The 20,173-nt window shown below is 32.2% G+C and overlaps 3 protein-coding genes across 3 annotated transcripts; 1 reads left to right on the plus strand and 2 right to left on the minus strand.

Annotated features, from left to right (window-relative positions):
• The first annotated feature begins 6,388 nt into the window (after positions 1-6,388).
• LOC146922772 (uncharacterized) lies at positions 6,389-8,027 on the plus strand. The gene is made up of 7 exons (XM_085710855.1): positions 6,389-6,482; positions 6,587-6,673; positions 6,767-6,853; positions 6,964-7,101; positions 7,182-7,303; positions 7,400-7,472; positions 7,564-8,027. Exons 2-7 carry the CDS (start codon positions 6,656-6,658, stop codon positions 7,687-7,689), a joined length of 564 nt encoding a protein of 187 aa, XP_085566981.1. The 5' UTR covers positions 6,389-6,482; positions 6,587-6,655; the 3' UTR covers positions 7,690-8,027.
• Positions 8,028-8,617: 590 nt separating this feature from the next.
• Positions 8,618-12,139, minus strand: LOC146922773 (uncharacterized). Its single transcript, XM_085715565.1, has 4 exons — positions 11,783-12,139; positions 11,497-11,569; positions 9,027-11,390; positions 8,618-8,920 (listed from the first exon to the last, which is right to left on the minus strand). Exons 2-3 carry the CDS (start codon positions 11,557-11,559, stop codon positions 11,016-11,018), a joined length of 438 nt encoding a protein of 145 aa, XP_085571691.1. The 5' UTR covers positions 11,560-11,569; positions 11,783-12,139; the 3' UTR covers positions 8,618-8,920; positions 9,027-11,015.
• LOC146922774 (protein FAR1-RELATED SEQUENCE 5-like) lies at positions 8,900-10,808 on the minus strand. The gene is made up of 3 exons (XM_085711609.1): positions 9,530-10,808; positions 9,027-9,436; positions 8,900-8,920 (listed from the first exon to the last, which is right to left on the minus strand). Exons 1-3 carry the CDS (start codon positions 10,806-10,808, stop codon positions 8,900-8,902), a joined length of 1,710 nt encoding a protein of 569 aa, XP_085567735.1.
• Positions 12,140-20,173: the final 8,034 nt, after the last annotated feature.

The raw sequence follows: 20,173 nt of genomic DNA on the forward strand, positions 1-20,173 counted from the left end.
ACTCCGTAGCTTTATCATTTACCATCTATTTACCTTGAGTTCTTTGCTTCCATTTTGTAGTCAATGGCAACCCAATTAGATGTAACAATTGGTCAAGTTCGAGACTGCTTATCAACCAACATCATCCGGTTGTTGAGAAGTTTAAGACTTAGTAAGTTTGCATTATGATTTCACAATACAGTGTTAGAGTATCTTATTATTTCACAGTCTGATTTGATTGTTTTTTGACCATGTTTCTTGAATTGTTGTCGTGACCTTAACACTTCTCAAGCTCAGAGTCAAAACTTCAATCAGAACTTAAGTTAGAGTTCAGCTTCTTCTCAACGTACTTCGTACAACGAATTTTCCAATCTGTCTCAAGTTAGGCCAATTGCTGAATTTATAAACTTAGTCAAGGTATATTTTTTTTATGCACAAACATCCTTTGAGCTTTTTTACGCACAAATTAAAAATACATATTGCATTATTCTTTATTTCATGTGCATAATTTGTGTTAGGATACATACTGCATCACTATTTGGAAAACAACTAAATTTAATCCTAACAAGTTTGGATGGTATTATGAGAGTTGCACCAAATGTTCGAAGACATCAATGTCAAATGTTGGTAGCTATAGATGCACATGCGGGAGTGATGCTTAATTTCCATTCGTTTCAACAATGTTAATTGGTCAACGGGGTACATATAATTTACATGCACGCATTTATCTAGACTTTATAGGAAGATAAATTTGAAGTCATGGTACATTTTCTTTAGTTTAAAATCAGTTATGCTACCTTCATTTTATAAATTATATGTACCTATATTCGCATACATCTTATCCATGTTAATATGCATTAGACTAATATTGCAGTTATTTCCCTGTTTAGCATTTCCCAAACGAGGTGTCAAGAACAATTCTGAAAGGAAAACGCAAAACAATCATTCTCATTGATGACCAGACACAGAGAAAGTATAAATGTCGCCTCTATGCAATTAGAATCCATTGATTATAGGTATTTAATATGCTTCCTTTTTTGTTTGCTTGATCACTATAGCCAAATATGATTTCATTTTTGACGATGCCGTTTATTTGTTTATAGTGTTTTTTCAATAATTTTCGTGAATTTTGCAGTTTTCAAACTCAGAGTCATAGCTTCAAGCCTGATAAAAAAATTAGAGAGAAACTCAATGAAGTTCAATATTTTTTTTAGGCCTAAATTGTAACAAAAATAAGTTTAAACAAATTTTTAATTCTTTAATAAATTTATTTCTATACCCTTTACCCTTTTTAATTCTTTTATCAATCATCACAATTTCACAAATATTAATCTCTATTCAAGACTTGGTAAAGCTTTCATAAATATTTTGATAAAGATTTATAAAGATTTTGCGATATTAATTAATTTGCTCATTTTTCCTTTGAAATTTTTTTTTTTACAAGATACGTTATTAAACCTGTGCGAAGCACAGGTTTGTAACTAGTGTTACTAAAAATGATAATTGTTGAGTAGTGAATGCTAATAAAGACTTCTAATTAGATGATGTTCTGTACTTGTAGATTTATAAAGTTGGTATCATTATTATTATTATGTTGTTAGCCATAAATGTGTTAAATTCACATATTTGTATATTATATTGGTGTTGTATCAAACTTTCATATTAGTCACTACCAAAAAAACTTTCATATCAGTGATAATGATTTTTTAACCAATATAAATTGTTTAGATATAGACAACAAAATAACCCTCAACTTACTTTGGTGGTTAATTTAGCAATACATACTACGTTTCCCAATTACTCCCTAAATAAATTTACGGAAATATTCAAACAATTATTCATAATCATTTATTATTTTTTAAACTATAAAACCAGTAAATAATAAATATGAGTATACTATTTCTTTAAACAATTATACACTAATAATGATATAATTATTCAAAACAACTGTTATCCAATGTAAACATTTTCTTTAAAAATGTTCAAAAAATTAGCGGTAATTTCACACTATTATTCAATAAAAAAATATTTACGTCTTTTAATGTATTTTCATATAAGATATAATTTTCAACAAAATAATACTAAGAAAACAAGATATAATTTTCAACAAAATAATGCTAAGAAAACAAGTGTAACCAACAAAAAACAAAATAATGCTAAGAATAACAAAGGGTTGCAAATAATAATTAGTGTTCACAATTTAAATTACCTGGGCCTTCCCAGCCCATTTCTAATTGCCAAAGCCCATAAACTATTCAGAAATAAAAACTAAATTTTTTAATGTTATTTACTCTCTTGTGGGGCCACTGTTTTTTGTCCAAAACACCCTTTCCTGTTTCTAAAACTCGATTTTAGAAAAAATACAATAAATCCGAAACAAATACCTTTTGTTACCTTTAAATATCAACCATGCATGTAATCCAACGACTGCAATCCCTTAAGCTGGCAAAAAAGTCAAAAAAATCAACTCAAGTACGGTACGTGACCCATGTCACTCGCGTACCAGAGATGGAGCCAGAAAAGCTAACACAAATAAGCAAAACAAATCTGTACGAAAAAAAACATGGTACATTAGATTTAGAGGTTATTGTATAAAATAGTTTGTTTGATGGCTCGGGCTACCGTGAGCGACCGTTATAGGTCTCTCACCATGCAAACAGCATGCAAACCTTAGGATATAATAATAAATAACTTGACGGCCTAGATGGACGACTTGCAACCCGTTTGGATTGGTTTCAACAGTGGTTGATAGATTTTTTACATTTGACACATGAAAATGAGTAATTAAAATTGTGTAATAGTGGTAGAGCCCAGATTTTAAGCTATATTCATTTTGAGGCGTACATTGGTGGCAAAAGTTTGGGCCGGGCCTAGTTGCCAGTTTTTTAATATTCACACATGTGATTTAATTTGTTACAACATACACATTACATAAGTGTATGTGTTAATGATTCATAAAATTAACTGTAATACTAAAATTAACCAATAAAAATGAATCGATATGTTGATATAAAAATTGTATCGTAACCAACTTGTTTGAGCTCCAGTGGGAAGGAGCTCCTTCCAAGGAAGTACCCGGGGGATTACCGGGTTCGATTTCCTGGGGGAACATCGCTTGACCAGTGCACATGGCTCTATGGACGAGCCGGATTAATTGCTCACCTTTGGTGGTTCGAAAACCGATGTGAAAGCCAAAAAAAACATTGTATCATACTCCCGCCGTCCTAAAATGTAAGCAAAAAGTCTTGTTTAAATTGTGGTAGTTTATTAGTTTTATCATTGAGTCGGTGTAAAAAAATTTCACTTATTAAAACGTTAATTAAAATTAGGATCGGCAACATTGTTATGATATATGGGAAGAAAAGTTAATTAATTTTATGTCACATGAGCATATTATAAAAATTACAAATAGTGTTTGTACCAAAAAAAAATTACAAATAGTGGAATAGAAACATCATATTATTTTTATTTAATGTATAACCTTAGTGCAATAGGAGTAGGTATAACAACTAAATTTTTATATCTCATTTTATATCACATATTTCATCATAATTTCCATATTACTCATTTTAGGTCACATTAGTTATATGGTTGTTTTAAATTATATTATTTCAGATATTCATCTAAATTTGGATAGGTTGTATTTTTTTTTTTATATAAAAGGTTGAATTATTATTGACAAGAACTTGTATCGGTTGCTATTAATTCTAATTTTAAGTTACCAGTATTTAACCAAAAGTTGTTGATCAGCCCATCCGGCATTTATTTTTTAATAATACCGAATAACAATATTTTTTTTTGTTTTGGAAAAAAATTCATCAAGTTGCAACCCAGTCGTTGGCCTAATGGGAAAAGTACATCTCATCACTTGTTTCAAAACCCGTATTGTAGCAACCCAGTCAACACGTAACTCACAAAACAGATCTCCATCATTTGTTAATCACAAACCACCACCGCAACAATTGGGAGTTTGGTAGTCATTGTTGATGAAGGAAAAAAGGTGCACAACGGGGAAAAATAGAGCACATTTTAAATGAAATTGTTGGAGATTGAAATAGATTGCAAAGGTTAAGTAACAAAACAGAATTAAAATTCATAATACCATTACACAAACAAAACGGATGACAAACTGCAACTAGAAAACTTAAAAAATATTAAAAACTAAAAAGTAGAAACTAAAAACTGAAATGAAAAAACACCAGACAAACACAGCAATTTGGGACACACAACAGAAACCCTAACCCAAGCTCACTTAGTGACAACATAAAAAAACACAACAAAAACCATAATCATGGTTGTTGTGTACATGATCCTTGATAGCTTGACATTGCTTTTGATCTGACCAACATCAGAGATGATTGTTTTCAAATCGTTCTCTACCGTCAACAATCTTTCCTCAAACGGGTCGGCAGACGTCGCAACATCACGCACATCAGCAATATCCAGAGCCTGAGAAGGCTGTGGATGACGGCAACCACAGTCAATAGGATGAGCCCAGTCCAAAAACCCACAGTTATTATCCTTGCACGCGTAGAATAGCTTCAACGGATTGCTGGTGGTGTTTGCGATCTTAATCTCAGCATACCTTTGACATTTGCATTTATATTTTTTGTACTGGAGACGGCAAGAGTGATTAAAGGTTGAGCTTAAACTTGAAGAAGGCATTGTTGAGGTTGTCTTGTTTTTTGGCAGTTAAGTTTTTGATGGAGAAAATGAGTAGGGAGAGCGGTTGAGGGGGTCTTAAATAGGAGGGTGGAAGTGGTGTGTGGAAGAAGCTTTTGATTTAATTTAATATTTTTTGATTTCCACACATTTCCTTATGTCTGAGTAGATACAGGTTTGCACATTTTGTCTTGGTGAATGGCGTGAATATGCAATAGTGTAGAAGCATCCGATACCAAATTTGCAAACGTAATTAAGTAAATTGAAGTCTATTAAATCCAATTAATGATTAGTTTTATTTTCTAAAATGCCTTGATTCCCATAATACACGTAGTTAAATAAGTTTTGACAAAGTAAAAATACTTATAATACACCCTCTGGTCACTAATGCAAGCCAAATTCTATTTTATAGGTTCATTTAATTATTGATGTATGTGATATTTATTATATGTCACATACATCATGAATTTAATGAACCTAAAAAATAATTTTTTTTCCTTATAATGGTGATCGGAGAGTGTATGTATGATAGATACAAGACCCTTTTGTTTTGGATTCGTTACCAAAAAAAAACTATTATTTTCCTTTAAAAAATCACTTTTCCGTTTTTAAGTGTTTTTTTAAGATTTTTAGGAAAAATATTTTATCAAAAAATATATTTTGATCCTAAAAATATAATGATATTAGGACTAGTTTTTGTCAAAATCTATTTCAATTAATTACTGCAGTATTAGTTGATGAAGGAATGGTTTAACCTCATTCATCTCAAGATGCATAAGTGGTGTAATTAGTTTTAGTAGAAGTTATCGATTGATTTCAATTCATTATTATAGTAATAGTTAATGAAGGAAGGGTTTAACCTCATTCATTCGAAGTTTAACTAAGACAAAGTAAACCTTACTCAGAATCGGACAAGACTCTTAGGTTTGATCCGAAGTTTAACTAAGACAAAGTGAACCTTACTAAGAATCGGACAAGACTCTTAGGTTTGATCCCGAAGTTTAACTAAGACAAAGTGAACCTTACTCAGAATCCGACAAGACTCTTTGGTTTGATCCCGAAGTTTAACTAAGACAAAGTGAACCTTACTAAGAATCGGACAAGACTCTTAGGTTTGATCCCGAAGTTTAACTAAAGTTTAACTAAGACAAAGTGAACCTTACTCAGAATCCGACAAGACTCTTTGGTTTGATCCGAAGTTTAACTAAGACAAAGTGAACCTTACTAAGAATCGGACAAGACTCTTAGGTTTGATCCCGAAGTTTAACTAAGACAAAGTGAACCTTACTCAGAATCCGACAAGACTCGGACTCTTTGATTTGATCCGAAGTTTAACTAAGACAAAGTGAACCTTACTAAGAATCGGACAAGACTCTTAGGTTTGATCCCGAAGTTTAACTAAGACAAAGTGAACCTTACTCAGAATCCGACAAGACTCTTTGGTTTGATCCGAAGTTTAACTAAGACAAAGTGAACCTTACTCAGAATCCGACAAGACTCTTTGGTTTGATCCGAAGTTTAACTAAGACAAAGTGAACCTTACTAAGAATCGGACAAGACTCTTAGGTTTGATCCCGAAGTTTAACTAAGACAAAGTGAACCTTACTCAGAATCCGACAACATATTGTAAGTGAATTTTTGTAATGTTGTAATAACTGCATGACTTCAAAAATTTGAACAAACATGCATTTGATTCACACTAAAAATTAACCATTGTATCTTACATCTACTTACTTCTACCATGTAGTACAAATGAGGACATGGTTTTTGCTGTGGGACATGTCATTGGTTTAAGGAATGAATTCCAGTGTCTGGTGCCCGGAGGTTACGTAGGGAGACCGGTATTGCATTTAAAAAAATTATGTGACATTACATAATTCACAAAAATTATCCTTGTATTATTTTTAGTTCACTAGTTGCTGAGTTAAACTTTTACAAACCTTAGATAGTGAAGATGACGGCCATGAGAGTAACATGGAACCAAAAGCATGCATTGTCACAAAATCTTTGGTGAATGCCACCTTCGTTTGCGGTAATTTACCATTATCTATAAGCTACATCGTTATTTGACATTGATGTTTTATAATCAAAACAATTCTTTAAAATGTGTTTATATCTTCGACAGTCCGACGCATTAGCAGGGTATGATTGTGAAAAATTGGAGATCATATATCGGCACGAATGGATGCCTACGTTTCCAAACTTGAGATTGGTAAGAGATACATACATCTATATACATGCAAACTGATTAAATAAGTTGGTAGTCATTTGCTAGATTGGCCGCTTACCACTTACAAATATTATCATACGTTGTCATAATAGATCTATGTGCCGATTGAAGAGGATAGTGGTCATTGGTTTCTCATGGTCATTAACATTGAGGAGCGGAAGATTTATCAGCTGGATCCATTTCTAACTGATAGCAAGATAGAGGGTAGGCAGCAACAGATCAGAAAAGTGGTATGTGTTGTGGTGATAATAACCAAAATATCATTTTAAGGTGAATAGTTGTATAAACTATTTTTTTATTTTTTTTGTAGGCTGAAGTTCTTTCAAGGATGATATTAGAAATTTATGAGTCGGATGTGCCCTTTTGTGCTTTGCCCGATTTCGACAATTGGAAAATTCAAGAGGCTCGTGGTGTTCCAAATTATGGGAATAGGTAAACCAGTGACATTTTAAGAATCATACATGAGACTCCAAAAATTGTTGTTTATGAAAGTAAAAATCTAAATGATCCATATACAATTGCTTGCAGCGATAGTTCTGGGCTTTGGGTGGCCGAGTGGATTAATATGCAAAACAGTTTCACTGGACAAATAACTGGTGTGGTACGATACAAAAAACTTTATACACGAACACCAATTCATTTTTATGCATATAGGTTAAAATGCAAACTAATGTTTGTGATAAAATGAATAGGTGAACCCCGATCATGTAAGGATGAGGGTTGGGCTGCGTCTGTTACTTGGTCCTCACAATCAATACAATGAGAGTCTTGAGACAAATGCAAAGAAGCATTGGAACAACGTAATGATGGAAGGTTAAACTGATGGAAAGAGCTAATTGATAGAATGGAGGAGGAGGTGTTTTTTGGAATATTAATGATTTGTTTAAATATTATCATGCTTACTTGTATCAAAATCTGTACCCTTATGTCATGTTGAACTCATCTTTTGTATGGTCTCTGTTATGGGCCTTCTATTGTAGTTGGTTTATAATTGGGCCGTGTTATGTGGTCTTCTGTGACTTTAGTTATGGGCCTTCTTGTGTAGTTGGTTTATAGTTGGGAAGTATTTTGTGGTCGCTCTGGACAACGACCTTAGTTAGTGTCGATTTCAGTCTATCAAAGTATTATTATGCATCTTGTTTAATTAATTATGTAAGCTGGTTTGTTTTTATCTTAATGAATGTTAATTTAAGGCTTAATCAGTACGCTTGGTAATTGTGTTTAAACGTTCATTTCCTTTTATTCAATGAAAATGTATGGGAGGGACTCTTTTATCCTGATCTACGCTAACCTTAATAAGACTCATCAGTTAACTAAAATAAATATGTGATTGTATAATTGTATAATAAAATTTCAAATATCATGCTACTCATACATGGCTAACGTATAAGTTAATTCAATAATATAACACCTAAAAGCATCAATTAAGCACAATGATCAACTACTTATAAAATTTCTTCAAACTCCATAAATAGATGGACAATAACATCATCAATTTCGATCAATGAAAGTTATTCAATTAATTCAGTCCAATTCATAAGGTTGTAGATCATCAGTTCATCCTTATTAACGTTCATGGACAAGGTTTGAATCTAGTTAATGGTTTAATTTCAAATTCCGTACACTCCATACATGATGATAACCTTGTAAGAGTCATACAAAAAATATAACTAATTGCATCATACAAGCACAAAGATTATGATGATTTCTTGTTACTCCGTACATTGCAACACACTAACATACAGATTGCCAAATCACAAGCATCCTATTACAAAACATGATACATAAACTAAGTTCAACATCACAGAATAATATTATTACAATTTTGTCTCACTGAGTCTAGTAGTGGCAGAAACATTCAGATAATAATAGCAACAACACAGAAGTCAGAGCTTATCACTCATTACAGCGAACAAAAATACATAATACGACATTGCAGCGAATGGAAATACATAATACGACATTACATTACCTAAGACCACCCTTGAAACATTCCAGAAATGACTCCTTAGCATAGTCCCGCTGCATTCAATCTTGTGTGCCAACATCCTATAATACAATATAATTCATTGAGCAAGCAGTATCAAAATTTAAATGAAATCAACAAGACATTTGTGAAACATTTAAAATAAATAACTGAATAATAATAACTCACCGTCTGACTGGGGAAGTTGTAGTTGACATCGTCTTCTTCGATTTCCTCTTCACCATTCCCCGGAGAAAGTGACTGAACACCAATATTTAAATTTAGGCGTGGACAACATCGTTTATTATGGCCTATTACACCACAAATGCTGCAAGTTTGCATGCGTCTGCGCCTGCCTGGGGTACTGATACCAATTGAACCACAACCTTTTGTTCTAACTATATCAGGATCAAGGAGTTCATCATCCTCATTTACCGTCTGCAAAACTGGAGATAATTCGCGTTCTTCAACATTGTTCTTTAATTTTAATCTCTGGATTTCAGCACTTAAACTTTCAACAAAATGATTATACTCATCAAGATCTTCGTAAACTAGCCCAACAACAACTTTGCACATCTGTACTATACCGGAATATCTGGCTGCAGATTGCGAATCCCAGTACACAGAACCACTACAATATTTCTCACGGATTAAATCTTTTGCGAATTTCGATCACCTAGGCAAAACCAAACAATTGGGAAGCTCATCAAAATCAAGATACAACAACACATATATGATATGATCACATGGTAATCCGAGTGACTCCATTCTTAAACAAGAACATTTAAGGTCAATCGGTTCTTCGCAAAAGGAAACATGCCATTCCCTGCCATCACCGCAGTATTTCGAAACCTTAAAGATGCACCCAGAAGACATTTCTTGACATTCATTTATTCTGAGAAGCAATGCTTTCTTTAGTACCGACCTGAACAAGAAAAAGATTTCCTTCGTCAACAACTTTGCTGCTGATCTCTCAATAGAGCGTAGACTGGTTTGTAACACAGGTTGACCATAGTTTGATTGAAAATCAGATTCAATTTCCCTGAAGCGAAAATAAGTTAGACAACTGTGGAATTGTTGAACAAAGTCAGTCATCCTTATTCGAGAATGCACAAAATGTCCCATGTGGCTGTGGAGCGCCTCACAACGAGAGGTCGTTCGAATACCAGCAAAAAAACTTCCCCTGATGTGAGCAGTGGCCCACATGTTTTTTTTCTCATACATCTCATTGATCCAATTGTTGTTTTCTAAACCAAACTTCTGAACCATCTCAGCCCATAACCTTTCAAACACATTAACCTCGAGGTCCCCCAACATGCATTTTTTAAGATAAGACATAACTTCTGGAATGCCAATGTTGGACGATGCGTTTCGCAACAAGTGCCACGCACATAGTCGGTGATGCGCATTGGGGAATATTTTCTTAATAGCATTTCTCATTGCAAGGTCTCCATCGGTAATTACAGATAATGGCTGCTTGCCTTTCATAGCACTTAAGAATTGCTCCAACAACCATACATATGTCTCTTCGGTCTCTCGTGTTACAATACCACTACCAAAAACAATCGTCTGGTTATGGTGGTTAACACCGAAGAAAATAACAAATGGACAGTTATATTTGTTTTTCCTGTAGGTTGCATCAAAGGCAAGGACATCTCCGAATATCTCGTAGTTCATTCGACTTTCCCCATCACTCCAAAACAATCTCTCAAGCTTTTTATTACTATCAAGGGTGTGTGACACAAACATAAGTGGGTCTTTCAAGTTTAGATCTCTAAGATACTTTACCGCACCACTTGCATCAGAAATAAGTTTTTTACGTTGCCTACCAACTTGGTTATACAAATCCTTTTTTGCAAATCCAACCTTGTGAAACCCGCCTGCTGCATTGGCCATGGTACCATACATCTGGAATGGTCTTATACCTGCTTTTCTATTGCGTTCAATCTCATCAATATCACCTTCACTCATCTTTCTGTATGCAGGAAATAATCCACACAAAGTCCCACCCAACAACTCATGGTTATGATCAATTTCAAACATAGTGACATACCAACGCTTCGAAACAATGTCTACGTGCACTCTAAATTTTGCCTTACATCCACATCTTGTTTCATTACGTGGCTCACGCTTTCGGTTCTCCCTGGTTAGCCCCCTATCCTCTCTAAACCCTTCACATTAACATACAAACGTTTGCTGCAAAACTACCCCTTGACGATCCCTAATCATTTGACCCTTACGTACAGAAAACCCAGACATTCTAGCAAACCAACAATAGAACATGTAGGCAACATCCAAACTAACAAAATCATACCTTCCAACATCATCCACACAAAAGTTTCCCATATCAAACTTCATTATATCACCCATATCGTTGAACACAATTGCTTCGCCTTCTGAACCATGTTCTCCTTCGTCAAAAGAATTTGCCTCCTCTTCAGATTCGGTAGTTTCGGCAGGCAGGGATACTTGTGAGTTTGAACTACCAGAGACGATTGCATTACTAGATCCACCACTTGACATATTACTACCATCACTTTCTTCCATCGTCTCCTGTAAAAGTATGCAAGCTGTATCGTTAATCCATTTTACATACAAATTAAATCAATTCAAATCATGTCAAATTGGAAAGCCGGATTCAATGGTACTAGATGCTTACAGTTGTGATACCCAGACCTGCATCCAAAAACAACTGATTTCCACCCTCTGATCTACGATCCATAACTCAAAACCTAAAGAACATCAAATTTCATCAATGACTGTTGTTTTTCTCAACAATAATATTCAGATTCAAAACAAATAACCTTCATTATTTTAAAAACAATAAATAAATAAGCTTCGGATTAACATCAACAGATTTAAGAGTAGTTGGCAAATTAAAATGATTAATCTAAACAGATCGGGTTGATTTATTACAGGAAGAATAAAATGCAATATGGGATTACCTTGGAAATCTTTGCGCTTGATTTACTCTCGGTTGCAAATGTTTTTGTAGTGTTCTTCAATTCTACCCACAAGAGCCTCAAACAAAAGATCTGGTTTTGTTTTGACAAACCCCAATAATTATGTTTGTCGTGTACAGTTTGTTGATAACATTAATATAAAAAAAAATTGTTTAAAAAACTAGTGGTAAATAATATAAATAAGACAAATAATGTGGAATTATTATGAATAACTGATGCGGGGTCAATGTGTAATTTAGAACATCTATTATATTATTATTAGAACCGGGTAGACCTCCAATACACAGTTTTTTCCCCCAAAGCATCGTGAGAGATATACTTTGGCCTCTCACGGTAGCACTCGCCTTGTTTGATTATCATAACTATTACGTACGAAGTTTTTAAGTTTAATATATAGTGGTGTCAATACAGCATTGAACGATAACACAAACAACTCACACTAGTTGTGTGTGTCTATATCATGTTGCATAACATGCATTCATCACAAACTCAAACATTCACATACCACTACCAAACAAAAATAACATTCTTTAACAAACAAAAAAAGATAATACAATGTTTTTATTGAACGGAAGTTTCTCCAATGAGAGAGAAGAGAACAGAAAGATACATTGTTTTTTGCCTCAAGAGGGATAGTGTATGATTTTTAGCGAGTGAATCATTAAATTTAAATTGGTTCATGTCTTTGTACCAACTTTTTAAATTAGTCTCTGACTCTATTAATAACTCAAAATGGTTCATGTCTTTGTCAAACCTTTTTCAGATTGATCCCCGACTCTATTAGTTGTTTTGTTTTTTGAGTCATTAACGTATCAAATAAGATCCAAAATGCATTATGCATTTATGCAATTAACCACTAAATAATATCCTAAAGACATTGAACCATTAACACTTAAAATTCAAAACAACTAATAGAGCCAGTGACCAATATGAGTAACGTTTGACAAAGACATAAATCACTTTGAGTTATTAATAAAGTCAGGGACCAATTTCTTTCGTGATTGCAGGCCGGCGTATCAGGTATGGATTAGACTTGTGCCTTCTGATTGGATAACTAATTTCTTTTCCTTTGTTGATTGCAGGGATTGGGTTTTCAAAAACCTTAGCAAAAGATCGATTGGAGTTTCTGAGTTTAGGTGGCAGACAACTTTCATGACTACATGCTGGCATCTGTGGACTTGGAGAAACAAAGCTATTTTTGAAGAAGGATTTCAAAGACCAGATAACCCAACTTATGTCATCCAAAATTTCATTAAGGCCATTGAAGAAGTTGCTCAAGATCGTGTGCAGAAAAATCCTCATCATAAGGAAATTGTGTATATTGGCTGGAAAAGACCATTGGATGGTTGGGTGAAACTTAATTGTGATGGAGCATGCAAAGGTAATGGTGAGCTTGCAGGTTGTGGCGGGCTCCTCCGACAATCTGATGGCACGTGGATCAAGGGTTTTAGCCGTAAAATTGGAGCTTGTGATGCTTTGCATGCTGAGATGTGGGGTCTTTATCTGGGGCTGGATATGGCTTGGAGAGAGGGTATATCTCACTTGATTGTTGAGAGTGACTCAAAGGTGCTTATTGATATGGTTACTAACAATTGTAAGATCAATGGAACCATTCCTTCTTTGGTTCAGCGTATTCAAGAGATCCTTCGGAGAGAATGGCATACTCAAGTTATTCACACTTGGCGTGAAGGCAACAGATGTGCTGATTGGCTAGCCAATTTTAGCTTATCTTTGAATTCTTGGAATCTGGTAGCTTTGGAGTCTCCTCCTAATGAGCTTCAAAACCTCATGTTTGATGATATTTCTGGAGCGTGCATGCCTAGAAATATGCGATTAGCTCCTTAGTTTTTTGTTTCTTTCTTTTGGGCCTTTGGCCCTCTTTTGTACAAAAAAAAAAAAGTCAGGGACCAATTTGAGAATTTTGGACAAAGACAGAGACCAATTTGATGGTTAATGGTTTAAAAAACTTATTTCAGCTAGTAAAGAAAACAACTTATTTCATCTCTTTTGGGCTGACTTTTTCTTTCCAAAAATGCCTTCAATTTTAAATATAAATAACACATGTAACAAATAGATATAAATAAATTTAAATATTAAAAAAAAAGTAGCAAACACGATATGAATATATATATATATATATATATATATATGCGTGGTTTTTTCCTTTATCATTTAAAAAATGTAACAAACTAGATGAATATATTTATACTTACTTTTTTATTATCCCAATTGTACATTTAAACAACTTTTCTATAATAAAGATCATTGTTGGTTTTATTAAAAAAAGAATTTCGATTATATTTTTTTATATTATATTGTTGGTGTCATTGAAATAAATAATTATGATTAGTTTGCTTTATTGTAACTTAAAAGCAACAAACATTTATATTTTTAGTTTTAATCCAAATCAAAATTTCATAAAAAAACATCATTAATAATTTTCTTTCAAACGTTAGCGTAATAAAGAGAGCGGAAAGACTATAGATCAAAAAAAAAAAGAGCGGAAAGACGGACACGTGAGTGTCCAGCTTTTCACTAGTGATCATAGTATAACGTTCTTACCTCTTATTATCTTTGTTTCTAAAGCTTGTCTGGTCAAGCAATCCCTAACCCTAATTTTTACCTTGCTTTTTCCCTCCCATTTCAACGCAATAAATTCGCAGATTTGACCTCCTCACCCCTTTGTCATGCAATAAATGTCATTCATTTCAAATTCAATTGTTTGAATTTCTCATTTAAATGTCCTTAAAGCATTTCTAATTCTCACATTTGACCTTCTCACTCCTTTGCCATTCATTAAATGCACTTTTACCATTCATATCAAATCTGAAAATTCTCTCCTCATCTAAATGCAATTGTTTGACATTCTTCTTTAAGATCAATATTTTAAATGCACCTTTACCACACAATAAATTCTAACATTTGACCTTCTCACCCTTTTGTCACGCAATGAATTTCATTCACATCAATTCCAAAAAAATTCTCCTCATTTAAATGTAATTGTTTGACCTTCTTCTTTAAGATCAATCTTTTAAATACTCTTTTACCACACAATAAATTTTAACATTTGACCTTCTAACCCTTTGTCATGCAATGAATGTCATTCATATGCTCACGTTTATCTCTTATTATTAAAGCTTAACCCCCTCAGCAGAAATCATCTTCACCCTCTCGCGGGTCAGCATAGTCAAGGAAATGTGTGTTTTTTTTTTTGAGGTATTTTAGATACACCATATTTTCTTTGAGTCAAACCATGTTTTAGAAATTTCTAATTGGGGTTTTTCAAGTTGTAGATAAAATCGAATTTTAATTGTATTACACGATATTCAAATATGGTTAGTTCTATGTATTTTTGTTTTAAGTTGTTTCTGTTCTTAATCTCAAACTTACCAATGATTATTTAGAGATGTATTTTTGTTTTATGTTTTCAGTAACGTGTAAGATGTTTCCCTATCCTCAGAAAATCGAATGAATATGTCTTTTTTGCGTTAAGTTATATGTCCACCTTTATTTTGATTCAGTATAATATAGTGTATTTGCAAATTATTCCATCTGATATAGTGTTAGAAGAAAATATAAAAGACAAAAAAAATTATGCGCTGACATAGCGTAAACAAAATTTAAATAAGTTAAACAAAGTTTGGATACATCGTTAATATTCAAATTTAAATAAGTTAAACTTATTTTTTGATTTTAAGAGATAGAAGCAAAGTTATAAGACATCAAACAGGCTGAGATAGAAGCAAAGCTACAAGTTAACAATTATCGGACATCACATAATATATAGTTTAAGCAGGTCACCACATATAAATTTAGAGGATCTAAAATACTCAAATTTGAACAAGTTCAACTCAGTTTGGATACATTAATAGTACGATCAAGTGTTAAAAAGTTCAACATATTTTATGATTTTAACATGCATCCATATGGAATTTCAATCCGAAAATGGCCAAGATACTTTTCTATCATTAATTATCCTTTTTTAATGTAAGTTAGTTGGTCATATGGTAAAGCACATCTGACTATGATTGAATATATTTAAAACCATTTATTTTAAATAATATAATGTTGAATGAACATGTAACCTCTCTTAAGCCTTAGAGGTTAGCATGTCTCAAACATCTGACCTCCACTATCTTCATTCATATTTAGAGTTTATAAAAATCAAAGATAGTTATATATTCTAATGTAGTAAAAATTTGCTTTGTAAATTGTCCATGTAAATCCAAGAACGTGTTTGCATAAATTGTTCATGTCTCTTATTTGTACTTTAATGATGTCATACTCTAACGATGTCAACTTAATATTAATTATGTAATACATCATATTCCTTATGGAACTATTAAATTACAACCCAATTAGATGATATAACTTATTCATCGCTTTTCTTCGTTGGTTGGACCCGTGCGTCGCACGGGTCGATGTTCTAATTAAAACTTAATCCCTCTAGCTAACCCCAGCCCTAATTTTATTCTAATTTTTTTCCCTCCTTTTCCAACGCATTAAATGCTCCTAAACACGTTCTAGTTAATGTTATATTGTAACTCAATTTTATTTATTTATTAATATAAAATGGTCAACGCTATTAATTGGCAAACCATATATTATTTATTTTTTAATATAAAATGGTCAACACTGATAATTGGCAAACCATATATAATGAATTTCCTTTTTCTAATATAAAGAGACATATAATGTGAGACAAATAAATAATTTAAATGAGACTCTTCATATGAGACATATGAATTAGAAAATCTCTTTGTTTTTTTTTTAAGAAACTAAAATGGATTATATTACTGAAAGCCTGGAGATTTCAGCACAAGGAGTGCCAAAACCCCAGCTGAAAGAGTCAAATACAAGTAATAACAAAAACAAGCTCAAAAAAAGAATGCTGCCCTATTACAAAAATATTCCCAAGCAAGGTAAAGGATTCAACCACCATGAATGGTAGGAGAAAACAAAACTAGGACGATTTGCCTTGAGCCACCAGTAAGATTGAAGCTTAACTTTATCTAGCAATTGATTAAAAGAAGCTTCTTTTTGGTGAAAAATCCGAGCATTCCTTTCAAGCCAAATCACCCACACACATGATAGCCAAATAAGGTTAAGAGCTGAGTGTTTGCTTTTAGAAAAACCGCTAAAGGTGCCAAATTGATATAAATGGTCTGACACGTTTTCAGGAAACACTATGTTGTAACCAAGCCAGTGAGAAATACCATACCAAAGTTTGCCAAAGAAATCAAAATAGAGGAATAAGTGCTTTGCATGTTCAATCGTTCCGCATCCACCCACACATAACTGACCATTCGGATGTAAAATGTGTCTTTTAATTAGAAAATCTCTTATTATTAAAGCTTAATCCCTCTACCTAACCCCCAACCCTAATTTTACCCTAATTTTTCCCCTCCCTTTCCAATGCATTAAATGCTCCTAAACGCGTTCAAGTTAATGTTATTGTAACTCAATTTTATTTATTTTTTGATATAAAATGGTCAATGATATTAATTGGCAAACCATATATAATGAATTTACTTTTTCTAATATAAAGAGACTTATAATGTGAGACAAATAAATAATTGAAATGAGACTCTTCATATGAGACATATGAATTAGAAAATTAGGATTTTATTTATTTTTTAATATAAAATGGTCAACGATATTAATTGGCAAACCATATATAAAGAATTTACTTTTTCTAATATAAATAAAGAGACTTATAATGTGAGACAAATAAATAATTTAAATGAGACATATGAATTAGAAAATTAGGAATTTAAATTATTTATTTTTATTACCATTAACACCTCAATTTCCTAAAATTAATATTGACACTATTTCTTTTGTTTTGTACAATTAGTATAAAAGGAGACAATAAGTAATCGTGATCTCTCATCGACTCATTTCGTATATTCTAATATTCTAATTATTTGAGAAGTGAGTTTAAAAAATGATCAGTATTTTTTTCTTTGACTTTTGTTTGGTGAAAGTCACGAGCACTAATGTTGCTCAAGGTATTCGAGGTCCACTTGAAGAGAATTTAGTACAGTTGGAGAAAGTCATGCGCACTAATTTATTTGATATCCCTCACGTTTAGTGATGTCCTTTTTTTCCTTGAATTTAGTATCTTTTCTTGATTTATTGCCCTAACATTGATTTTGAACTAGTTATACTAATATTTTCAAATGTATAGTTTGCAGGAGTATTTCTCGAACAATCTACGACTGCGACATCTTTTCATGGAGTCAGTGGGCTCTTAGTCTTTTCAATCCAACAGTAGAGATATATCAAACGAGTGCTTCAATTATGATGATTGTAAATAGATCTCCAAATAACTTTAATACAATTATCGTTGGATGGCATGTGAGTTTATTCTTATCAAATATAATTATAATTTTTTCCTAAAAACTTGGTCCTGTTTGGATTGAGCTTATGAAAAATAGTTTATGCAAATAAATAAGCTTTTATTTGTTATTCATGAGCTTATTAAGGTAGTTTATGTAAAAACAATTTATGAATATAAAATATTCGTTTGTGAAAACTTATGAATTAATATAAAAACTTATTTATGTATTTGCATAAACAATTTTTCATAAGCTCAAAATAAGCTCAATCCAAACAGAACCTAAGTTTTTAGGAAAAAAATTATAATTATATTTGATAAGAATAAACTCACATGCCATCCAACGATAATTGTATTAAAGTTATTTGGAGATCTATTTACAATCATCATAATTGAAGCACTCGTTTGATTTATCTCTACTGTTGGATTGAAAAGACTAAGAGCCCACTGACTCCATGAAAAGGTCTCGCAGTCGTAGATTGTTCGAGAATTACTCCTAGAGACTATACATTTGAAAATATTAGTATAACTAATTCAAAATCAATGTTAGGGCAATAAATCAAGAAAAGATACTAAATTCAAGGAAAAAAAGGACATCACTTAAACGTGAGGGATATCAAATAAATTAGTGTGCATGACTTTCTCCAACTGTACTAAATCCTCTTCAAGTGGACCTCGAATACCTTGAGCAACATTAGTGCTCGTGACTTTCACCAAACAAAAGACAAAGAAAAAAGTACTGATCATTTTCGAAACTCACTTCTCAAATAATTAGAATATTAGAATATACGAAATGAGTTGATGAGTGATCACAATTACTTATTGTCTCCTTTTATACTAATCGTACAAAACAAAAGAAATAGTGTCAATATTAATTTTAGGAAATTGAGGTGTTAATGGTAATAAAAATAAATAATTTAAATTCCTAATTTTCTAATTCATAAGTCTCATATGAAGAGTATCATTTAAATTATTTATTTGTCTCACATTATAAGTCTCTTTATATTAGAAAAAGGAAATTCATTATATATGGTTTGCCAATTAATAGCGTTGACCATTTTATATTAAAAAATAAATAATATATGGTTTGCCAATTAATAGCGTTGACCATTTTATATTAATAAATAAATAAAATTGAGTTACAATATATCATTAACTAGAACGCGTTTAGGAGCAATTAATGTGTTGGAAAAAGAGGGGGAAAAAGATAAGAACGCTATACTATGATCACTAGCGAAATACTCCCTCCGGTCCTATTTATAAGAGAAAATTAGGTCAACAAAAGTTAATGTATTTGGACTAAATTTTTAACTAGATACATCAACATTTGTTGACTCAAATTTCTCTTATAAATAGGACCGGAGGGAGTAAGAGATAAGAACGTTATACTATGATCACTAGCAAAAAGTTGGACACTCACGTGTCCGTCTTTCCACTCTTTTTATTACGCTAACGTTTGAAAGAAAATTATTGATGATGTTTTTTTTAAGAAATTTTGATTTGGATTAAAACTAAAAATATAGATGTTTGTTGCTTTTAAGTTATAACAAACCAAACTAATCATAATTATTTATTTCAATGACACCAACAATATAATATAAAAAAATATAATCTAAATTAATTTTTTAATGAAACCAACAATGATCTTTATTATAGAAAAAGTTGTTTAAGGGTATAATTGGGATAATGAAAAAGTAAGTACAAATATACTCATCTAATTTGTTATACTTTTTAAATGATAAAGGAAAAAACCACACACACACACACACACACACACACACACACACACACACACACACACACACACACACACATATATATATATATATATATATATATATATTCATATCATGTTTGCTACATTTTTTTTAATATTTAAATTTACTTGCTGAAATAAGTTTTTTAAGTCATTAACCATCAAATTGGTCCAAGTCTTTGTACCAAATTCTCAAATTGGTCCCTGACTTTATCAATAACTCAAAATGATTTATGTCTTTGTCAAACGTTACTCATATTGGTCCTTGACTCTATTA

The sequence above is a fragment of the Medicago sativa genome, chromosome 5 (assembly GCF_051527215.1).
Source record: "Medicago sativa cultivar Bolivia chromosome 5, Bolivia_mono, whole genome shotgun sequence".
Taxonomy (NCBI): Eukaryota; Viridiplantae; Streptophyta; class Magnoliopsida; order Fabales; family Fabaceae; genus Medicago; species Medicago sativa.